Source organism: Gobius niger (genome assembly GCF_951799975.1).
Source record: "Gobius niger genome assembly, chromosome: 13".
NCBI classification, from domain to species: Eukaryota; Metazoa; Chordata; class Actinopteri; order Gobiiformes; family Gobiidae; genus Gobius; species Gobius niger.
The window spans coordinates 2,594,615-2,605,523 of record NC_136864.1 but is presented as its reverse complement, the minus strand read 5'-3'; the positions used below and the strand labels follow the sequence as shown (position 1 = coordinate 2,605,523).

Here is a 10,909-nt window from a genome sequence, read left to right as displayed (position 1 = left end):
GCATTATACAGTACTTTGGGGTGCAGTGCCATGCTGTATGTCCAAAATAAAAGTATAGTCCAACCTTAGCTCATAAATGGCCGTAACTAAAACATTTGCAAAGATGTATAATTAAAAAAACATGGGATTTCTTTACAATTTAAGCTTGGATTTAATCAATAATATTAAATTGGGCGACCTCTGAGCAAATTAACCGCTGAATCTTCCTCAGACTGACTTTGACAACAATAATGATTATTGTTTGACTTTTATTGCATGATTACAATTTTGAGGAGCATCCATCCCATTCTAAGGAGTTTTAACACACTGGAAGCCCTTTGTTTGTAGCTCATCTGTCTGTGTCTCAGTTAATGAGTCACGTTTTCCATCTTAAGTTTTTGCAAAACAAATGAGACCAAGCCCTGTTCAAACTCAGGCTTAAGACAAAAAAAATACATGTCCCAAGTTCATTCAGACAGGCAAAGACAGGCAAATGTCTTTATCCACCAAGTCATGCACAACAAAACTGCAAACTTTAGCTTTACAAAGACAGGTGAAAAATGTATATCGTTCAAAAGTTCATTTATTTCTGTAATTCAACTTAAAATGTGAAACTAATATATGACATAGACTCATTACATGCAAAGTGACATTTTAATGTGGGTTTTACAAGCTGAGCCAGAATCAAATAGAGGCTACACACATGTCAATCTGCATGTAATGAGTCTTCGATCAGTTTTGTAGGTCTTAGCTTTCAAATTAGGCGTTACTCTGACCATAGGCTGTAACCTCTCAGATTTGGGTACAGCTGAACTGGAAAAATGCCTTTGGTTAAAGCAGTACCAAGTAACTCTTCCCCCTAGAGGCCATAAGCGCAATTGCAGGTGTCGTAGCAAGTTACGATTTTTTAACTTATTAATTGTCTTGGAGAGTAAATACTACGCTGACAGAAAAGGCGAAGGGACAGAGGGATACTGTGCATCCAATTATACAATAGAAATTTTTTTTTTCACTCAAACTTGGCTGTAAATACTGTTTAAAGTGACGTTAGCCCGCAGTTAGCTTTGCCCGTTAGCATGTTAGCTTCTTCTTCGTGATTCCATTAGTGTGTATTGCTTTCTCCGCACCGGTGGCAGTCAAGTTGCAAACATGGTTTTCTGGCCAGAGACACCAGGGGGAGATGAAAGACCCTCCAATCATCCCATAAACACTTGTATGACCCCCACAGGGACTACGGAAAGGATTTATTAAGGTAAATAAGTTACTTAGTACTGCTTTAAGGCGGGGGTTAAGAGGGTAAAACACTTTTCTTTCTTTTTTTCACTTTAAAATATTGTTTGAACGATTTGTATTCATTTATTTACTTCCGGGAATGATTAATTTAGCTTATAATAGTGATTACATTAGAAAAATTAAACATATCTAGACTCCCGACACTTTGCGACTAACATGAACGACGTACGGCAGCGTAAAGCGTCCCCGCAGAGCTGTCATGTGTTGAACCTAAACTGATAAAAACTACAGCGGTAAGAACATTTAATCACCGTAAAATATAAACTTATGACGTAATACCGGAGCGGACCTTACGTTTTAGCCGCTGACTGAGTGTAGCAGAAAAAGGTTGTTCCTAAACCGAGTTAGAGCGATGTTTGTACCCGTTAGCTTAGCCGCGATGCTAACCCAGCTCCAGGTCTAACGTTAGCTTAATGCGAATGTTCAACTTTCAATGTACATTGACTACTTTACGAAACTTCTGCTGTAAATTAATATAATAATGAATATGAAGGTAAATGTATTACATGGTCGCTGTCATTTCATGTTTTCATATTAACCTCTTACCACCCGCCTAAACCAAATGCATTCTGTCCTCTTAGGTTATTATATAGGCCTGTGTAGCACCTCATTTGAAAGCTAAGACCCACAAAACCGATCTTTTTCTTCGCGTTGTTGCTGTGTTGTGTCACCTTTTTCTATGTTTTATTTTATTTTTTTACTTTTGGTCACATTTTTGATGAATTTTTGTCGAATTTTTGTCACATTTTTGTTGAATTTTTGTCACATTTTGGTTGAGTTTTTGTCACATTTTTGATGAATTTTTGTTGAATTTTTGTGACTTTTTGGTTGAGTTTTTGTCACATTTTTGATGAATTTTTGTTGAATTTTTGTCACATTTTTGTCGAATTTTTGTCACATTTTTGTTGAATTTTTGTCACATTTTTGTTGAATTTTTGTCGAATTTTTGTCACATTTTTGTTGAATTTTTGTCACATTTTGGTTGAGTTTTTGTCACATTTTTGATGAATTTTTGTTGAATTTTTGTGACTTTTTGGTTGAGTTTTTGTCACATTTTTGATGAATTTTTGTTGAATTTTTGTCACATTTTTGTCGAATTTTTGTCACATTTTTGTTGAATTTTTGTCACATTTTTGTTGAATTTTTGTCACTTTTTTGATGAATTTTTGTTGAATTTTTGTCACATTTTGGTTGAGTTTTTGTCACATTTTGGTTGAGTTTTTGTCACATTTTTGATGAATTTTTGTTGAATTTTTGTGACTTTTTGGTTGAGTTTTTGTCACATTTTTGATGAATTGTTGTTGAATTTTTGTCACATTTTTGTCGAATTTTTGTCACATTTTTGTTGAATTTTTGTCACATTTTTGTTGCGTTTACATCCATGTTTTCTTCTCATTTTTGTGGCTGTTTTGGTGCTTTTTTCCCAAGAAGCTTTTCGATTAGGGTAAAGCAAAACTGGAGAAAATGGGATCCGTTCAGGTGAAGGTTAAGAGGTTTTAACCTCTTTCACATTTTATGTGAAAAAATGTCGAAATTTTTAGCAACAAAATCTAGGAATGAGACACCTTTGAATTCATGATTTTACTTCCAGTTGCACACATTTGTTTTTGGATCCTGTTTAGTTTAGGAATGAAGTAGTTATTAACGCAAACATTTGTTATAAAATAATCAGAATTTTAGAAAAATGGTCCTTGAAGTTACAATTTCCCATAGAATGAACTGTGATTCAGTGCAATAATTAACTCCTTAACTCCCACCTGAACCGAGCACATTTTCTCCAGTTTGGCTTTACCCAAATCTAAAAGCGTCTTGAAAAAAGTGGCAAAAATGTGACAAAAGAGCGTCTAAAACGTGATGGAAAAGCGACAAAAACAACATGACAAAACGTGACCGAAAAACAAAAAAATATATAAATAGAAACAAAAAAAACGACAACAACGTGACAAAAAGTTTCCATCAGTTTTCTTTCAAATGAGGAATTGCACTGTTGCTCTCCAGTCGAGAAGCTTTTAGATTTGAGTAAAGCTGAACTGGAGTTGCACTGGGTTAAAGTGGGGGTGAATGAGTTAACCCCTTAACTCCCACCTGAACCGAGCACATTTTCTCCAGTTTGGCTTTACCCCAGTCCAAAAGCTTCTGGAAAAAAGGTGTGAATATAGTGACAAAACTGAGACGAAAACAATGATGAAGATGTCACAAAAAAGTCACAAGAAATTGACAAATGTGACAAAGAAATGACAAAAATGTGATAAAAAATTTGACAAGAAAATTACAAAAAAAATGACAAAAAATGACAAAAAAAATGACAAAAAAAGTTACAAAAATGTGACAAAAAAGACAAAAATGTGATACAAATTTGACAAGAAAATTACAAAAATTTGACGAAAAAATGACAAAAAATTGATACAAATTTGACAAGAAAATTACAAAAAATTGACGAAAAAATGACAAAAGTTACAAAAATGAGTTGAATCCCAACAAAAAAATTATGGAAAAAAAAATCTGATGACGTGAGGAAAAAGATCTCTGTTCAGGCGGGAGTTAAGTGGTTAAAAACATGATCTTCCTAAATGTTATTTGATTTGTTTTCATGGTCACTGGTCCCGGTCTCTCTGTCGCAGATGGAGAAATACACTCTGTCTCGCTCCGAGGAGCAGCCGAGCGTTTGTCCGTTCACGTCTCTGCCCAAAGACACGCCCCAGATCCGGGTCAAAGACGGGAGCAAGATCCGGAACCTTCTGCGCTTCGCCCTGAGCCGCATGGACCCCAAGACCGAGTCCAAGACCGGGTCGAGACCTGGTCCGGGATCTCAACGAGGACCTGAGTAAGTCTCATGTCCTGGTCTTCAGCGACTGGGGCTGCACGGTTTATCTCCAAAGTACAGATATTTGCAATATTAGGGGAGTTATATTGATCAGAGGTGGTTGATGATGTGAACACAAGGGGGGGGCTGTTGCATATTCTTTCAGTTATTAAACCAAAAAGATGAGAAGCTAAATTTATGGAGAATATCATCAGAAGAAGCTCAACATTAATGAAGCACGAAAGGGATGAAGAGCTTTTGGAAAACCCTATATTTGACGATGAAATGAAAGAATGAAGCTTGTTATTTAAAATGTTAAAGCTGATTATTGATGATCTCCGCAGAGAACAAGGACCGGACCAGAACAGTCCGGACCAGACGGAGTCCCGGGTCGGTCCAGAGGCCGGGGCTGGTCCCGAGAGCCGCTGTGTGGTGTTCACTGCCCTGGGAAAAGCCGCCTCTAAAGCCATCACCTGCGCAGAGATCGTCAAGAGGAGAGTCCCGGGACTGCACCAGGTACTGGGCTCAGGACCGGGTCTACACCTGGTTTAGGACCTGGATCAGGACCAGGGCAGGGCTTAATTCGATCCCTCGTTTTGGGGAGCAACAAAAATGTGCTGGAAAAGCGACAACAACAACAAAAATCAACAAAAAAAACACTTTATTCCTCCTTTATGTCTGTTCTAACCCTCGTTTTGCCCCGGCTTATTCCACATTTATTCCTGTTTTATCTTGTTTTCTTCTTCCTTCCTCCTTTATCTTCTTCTTCCCTCCGTTATCTTCTTCTTCTCTCCGTTGCAGGTGACCCAGTTGTCCCACAGCTCGATCCTGGACTCCTGGGACCCTCTGGACCCGGGTCTCGGTCTGGACTCTCTCACCGTGACCCGGAAGTCGCCGTGTATCTGGATCCTTCTCTCCGCCGCGCCGCTGGACAGGTGCGCGCTGGGATACCAGACCCCCGGGCGCCACGACGACCTGTGGGCCAATCAGGAGCTGGGGGGCGTGGCCACGGCGGCGCACAAACCGGGAAGCAGAAAGCGGAGAGGGGGCGGGGCCAGGCCACACAGAGATTCCAGAGCTCAGGCGAAATGACGGCCGGACTGAGGTCTGGACCGGACTCTGCAGCGCGAACGATATATCGATCTTTTGATGTATCGTGATATCTGTGAGGTCCTGCATATTAATGAGGCTGCTGTGTCACTGTGCTTCTGTCTGTGTGTTATTCCTATGGAGAGTTAGCCGTGTCTCTGAACCGACAAAAAACATGACGTCAACAAGGACAAAAAGCAGCAACAAAAACTTAAAAGGGTCAAAAATACGACTAAAAAGTGACAAAGCTAGAAAAAATCTTAGCTTTCAAATGAGGCGTCACACTGGCCTATGGGCTGCAAGAAGCTTTCAGATTTTGGGTAAATCTGAAATGAAGAAGTTTGGTTAAAGTTTGGGTTTAGAGGTTAAAATAAATATAGATTCAAACTGTGGCAGAAACTAGCAGCGGTTGGATAAAAACAACTTTAAAAGTTTGACTCAGAATGTAAATATTTCACTGGAGGAGACTTTGTTTTTTTGTTTGTTTCCAAAGTTTATTTAGATCAATTTTCAAAATAAACAGTTGAATTTAACTTTGACAAAAAAGTTGTTTATTTTTTGCTGTTACAGGCGAAAGATTTGTTTGCTCAACTTCGAAAGTTCTGCACTCAAATAAGATAAGATAAGATGATACTTTATTGATCTCACAGATGGAGAAATTGCATTCGATGAGAGAGCATCCGGCAGCAGCACCCATTCAGTGCGCACCACTCTTTTTCCACTCTTTTTTTTTTCTTTGGTGAAAGGTCGTTGTGTCGCGGCCGCCATCTTCACTGTTTTGGTCACAGGAGGAGCACTGGTTGATGATCAGGTTGTGTCCACGGTGATGTAGAAGTTCCTGTCCTCGGCCGGGTCCATGATCTCGTTGTCCTTCAGCCACTCCACCCGCATGACCTTGGAGGATGGAGAAACTGTAGCTCTGTCTCCTCTGATCATCTGAAACGGTGCACCGCCTCCTGGGCTTGTCCCCGTCTCAGAGCGTGGTGTCCTGCACTGGTCAGCTCCACCTCCTCCTTCCCTCCTTAGGGCGGCACGGTAGTGCAGCGGTTAGTGCTCTCGCTTCACAGCTAGAAGGTCCGGGTTCCCACCTGGACGGGCCTTTCTGTGTGGAGTTTGCATGTTCTCCCCGTGTCTGCGTAGGTTTCCCCTACCACTAAAAACATGCACAATAGGCCAGGATGAATGATGTGTGTGAGTGAAGGTGGTGGTCAGAGGGTCCGTTGGCGCAGACGTGTGTAGTCGCGAAAGCGCCTCTGACAGTCTCCCCCAGGGGAAACTGAAGCTACAAACGTAGTTTACACCACCGAGTGTGGAGTGAATGTACAATTGTCTCATGCAAAGCGCTTTGTGACTATATGTCTGTGAAAGGCGCTGTATAAATAAAGATCTTCTTCTTCTTCTTCTTCTTCTTCTTCTTCTTCCTCTTCCTCTTCCTCTTCCTCTTCCTCTTCCTCTTCCTCTTCCTCCTCCTCCTCCTGCACAGCTCCCTCCACAGTCTATCACCACCTCCTCGTTGGTCCCTTTTGTTGTTTCCTGTAGCTCCTCTTGTGACGCCTCCTCCGTGCTGCAGGTGTGGGGGCTCTTGGTGCCTCTTCACTGTTCAATATATATAAATATAAACCAAGATATTTTAATCCTTTTTTGGTTACATTAACCGGCGATAGCTTGATGAGCTTATGAGTAACTTTCTTATCTATTAAAAAAAAAAAACTGGCAGTTTTTGGTTCCCTCCTCAGGTAACTGTGGGCCTTTCCGAAACCATTCCCTCCTTCCTCCCCCTACACCCTTCCACTCAGGCCTCAGTGAGGGACCTCCAGAGGTTCACTCAACAGAGAAATTTGAGCTGTGACTTTCAGACTCACTCGCCCTCACGAACTGCACAGCCCATAATGTGGCAAAAATCACAAGTTCAACTGATCATACTTTTAAATAAACAAAAGGTTCTTATGAGTTTACAAAGTAATTCGTATCCAAATATGTCGTATTTACATGATATAATTTAGCTTCTTCAAACTCACAAGTGAGAACTTTTCCTCTCCCAATAAAATATTAAGTCTCACTGTCACTTTCTTTGTCATTAATAAATGTCTATATGACGATAAAGTTTTTAAAATGAACACTGAGATGCTCCTAAGTAAACGCGGAACTGAAGTTGTTTGGTGTGTTGCTCGTGGGACGGCTCTCAGTGTAACACACACCTGTTAAGTGTGGTGTCGATGCAGACTCACTGAGAAGGAGCTTTCCCCCCCCTCACTGAGGGGTCCGTTTCAGACAGAACTCCACTCCGCGGGCACGAGCAGACTGAGTGTTAGGGAGGAGGGAGCGGTTTCGGTAAGGCCCAGTGTCTTTTGTGCCTCCTCATCCACAGAGCACCACCACAGCACCCCCTGGTGGCGACACGTGGCTCCAACACAAACTGATCATTTGAATCGCTCTCTGGTGTGAGTCCTCATGTGTATTTTCAGAACACCATTTCGTGGAAAACTCTTTCCACAAACGTCACACCTGAACGGTTTCTCTCCCGTGTGAGTCGCCATGTGTGCTTTGAGGATATTACTGCGAGAAAAACTTATTGCACAGACAGAACACCTGAATGGTTTCTCTCCTGTGTGAGACCTTGTGTGTCTCTTCAGGTCACTCCTCAGTGCAAATGCACTGGCACAGTCTGAACACCTGAATGGTTTCTCTCCAGTGTGACACCGTATGTGTCTCGTGAGGTCACTCCTCAGTGCAAACGCACTCGAACAATCGGAACATCCAAAGGGCTTCTCTCCTGTGTGAGTCTGTACGTGCCTCTTTAAATTGAAACGAGTTGAAAATCCTTTCCCACAGTGAGAGCATCTGTGTGGTTTCTCTGAACCTCCATCTTCACTCTCATCGTTCCCATGAGCCGCCTCCTGCAGCTGCTCAGTGTGTGTTTGTGGAGTGAGACTTTCAGCTGAAGGAGTCCAGTCTGCAGAGTCGTCAGTGTCAGAGGAATTCTCTGCTTCTGCTCCGTCCTCTCTGTTCTCCTCTTTCACTGGTTCATGAAGCAGAGACTCGTCTTCCTCACTCTTACCAATGACAATGACTTGGATCGACTCCTGTTTGATTTGAATCTCCTTTGGTTCCTCTTTAATCTGGACCGGACTGGGAGCAGGACTCTGAACACCTGCAGAGACACACACACATAAACCTGTGATCACCAAACAGCAAGTCTTTAAAGCAAAAAAAAAAAACTGAGAAAGACAAAGATAAAACACATGTCTTTTCTTACCTCCACAGTCTGGGTCCTCTTTGATCCTTCTGTAAAAGAACTAGAAGTTCAATGACTCCGCCCAGGAAATCAAAACATTATAGTTTGTATATTGATGACAACAAATTCGTGTAATAATAATAATAATGGGGGAAAACAAATCAGGGAAAAGTTATCATTACGACATACCGTAAAGCAAGGAAGAGGAGTGAAGTGCGCATGCGCCATGTACGAACTAAACAAAATGAAACGTTAAAAGAAAAACAGCTCGAGATGATGAGATGAAACAGTTCGTCAGCGGTTCAGACGGAGCTGGTCCCGGTCTGTGCGGAGTCCGTGTGTGATAAAGTCCCTGATAAAGACCCAAAGGCCTCGTGTTGTTGTGGACAGTCCTCTGTATCTGAGAGAGTCCTGTCCTGGCTCTAAACTCACCTGTTTTCCTCCTCCTCGGGCTCCCACAGCTCCTGCTCCTCCTTCAGCTTCACTTCTGACATGTTTCACTGCGCTCTGTCCGCTTTAAGGCGAAAAGAGTGTCTCACTTCTGTTCAGAGCTAACGCTAACACAGCAGCACAACACAGCGCTCACTTCCGGGTCTGGGGACGTTGTTTTTATTTTATTGCAATGAACAAATACAATAAGTCAGTAGCAAAATATATATATTTAAAAAGCAAAAACAGTTAGGGGCATTTTAAAAATCATTAAAGTAAATCTGAGCGAAAACTTTGAAGAATATTTTATAATTTTTTGTTTTGTTTAACCTCTGAACGGATCCCATTTTCTTCAGTTTGGCTTTACCCTAATCAAAAAGCTTCTTGGGGAAAAAAGCACCAAAACAGCCACAAAAATGAGAAGAAAACAAGGATGAAAACGCAACAAAAATGTGACAAAAACTCAACCAAAAAGTGACAAAAATTCAACAAAAATGTGACAAAAATTCAACAAAAATTAATCAAAAATTCAACAAAAATGTGACACAAATTAATCAAAAATTCAACAAAAATGTGACAAAAATTCAACAAAAATTCAACCAAAAAGTGACAAAAACTCAACCAAAAAGTGACAAAAATTCAACAAAAATGTGACAAAAATTCAACAAAAATTAATCAAAAATTCAACAAAAATGTGACAAAAATTCAACAAAAATTCAACCAAAAAGTGACAAAAACTCAACCAAAAAGTGACAAAAATTCAACAAAAATGTGACAAAAATTCAACAAAAATTACTCAAAAATTCAATAAAAATGTGACAAAAATTCAACCAAAGAGTGACAAAAATTAATCAAAAATTCTACAAAAATGTGACAAAAATTAATCAAAAATTCAACAAAAATGTGACAAAAATTAATCAAAAATTCAATAAAAATGTGACAAAAATTCAACCAAAGAGTGACAAAAATTAATCAAAAATTAAACCAAAAAGTGACAAAAATTTAACAAAAATGTGACAAAAACTCAACAAATAATAAATAAAAACTCAACAAAAATGTGACCAAAATTGAACAAAAAAAAACATTAAAAAAAGGTGACACAACACAGCAAACAGATCAGTTTTGTGGGTCTTAGCTTTCAAATGAGGTGTTACGCAGGCCTATATAATAGCCTAAGAGGACAGACGGCATTTGGTTTAGGCGGGTGGTAAGAGGTTAAGCTCATTCTTCCAGTGGGTTACAGTGGGCTTAGTTTTAAAGACGCGTCATTTGTGGGGAAAAAATTCCCCAATATTAATCATTATTCTTCAATATTAATACTCTTCACATTTATCCCAAATTTGACTTTATTTCTTGTTAAAGTAGCAAATTTCATCCTCTTGGACTGAAGCCTCTCTGAAAGTCTGAATAGGTCTCGGTCAAGAGGATTTTGAGAAATATAGTTATTATGCAAAATAGAGATCAAATACCTGATCATGATCCCCTACTTCAGCCTCCTGGGCAATCACTCAGCGTTTCCCGGCCGTGCTACGACCCTCCTCCACCCCTTTCTCCGTCCAGCCTCTCCCCCGGGTCTCCTCTTCTCCCACCACCAGTGTCCAGGCTCCGGGCAGAGGCGTAGCTTGCCACTAGGCAAGGTTGCTTGTCCTGCCAAACTACATGCTTTTCATAGATATTTCAAAGACATAAAGTCTGGGAGCCGAATGATCTCAACGATTTCCCAGTGGGCATGATTGACAGACGACATCAACCAATCAGAGCAATGCTAGATACGTCGCAGCAACAAGCGGCAGGAAGCCTTTCCAAAAACGTCCTTATTTACGGGGAACGCTTCCGACGCTGTTTCTTGCTCCGGTTTTAGGGATTGCAATTTTTTTTTATGATTTAAAACAGAGAAAAGAGCAGAAGAAAACATTGTATCACTCGCCGCGCCGCCATCTCTATTGTTTTGGTAGAGTGTGGTGACGGCTTCCGCGTCTTGGGGGAATGAAGTCCCGCCTCTCGGTGCGTGATTGGACCGATGTGGGTGAAATCGTGAAATGATCGGCTGTCTGGCAGGCCAGGCAATAGGCAAGGCAGGC

General features: G+C 40.8%; 1 protein-coding gene across 1 annotated transcript; it reads left to right on the top strand.

Moving 5' to 3' along the window:
- The first annotated feature begins 1,427 nt into the window (after positions 1–1,427).
- On the top strand, positions 1,428–5,221 carry rpp25l (ribonuclease P/MRP 25 subunit-like). Its single transcript, XM_079569906.1, has 4 exons — positions 1,428–1,505; positions 3,894–4,096; positions 4,420–4,591; positions 4,877–5,221. Exons 2-4 carry the CDS (start codon positions 3,894–3,896, stop codon positions 5,165–5,167), a joined length of 666 nt encoding a protein of 221 aa, XP_079426032.1. The 5' UTR covers positions 1,428–1,505; the 3' UTR covers positions 5,168–5,221.
- The last annotated feature ends 5,688 nt before the right edge of the window (positions 5,222–10,909 follow it).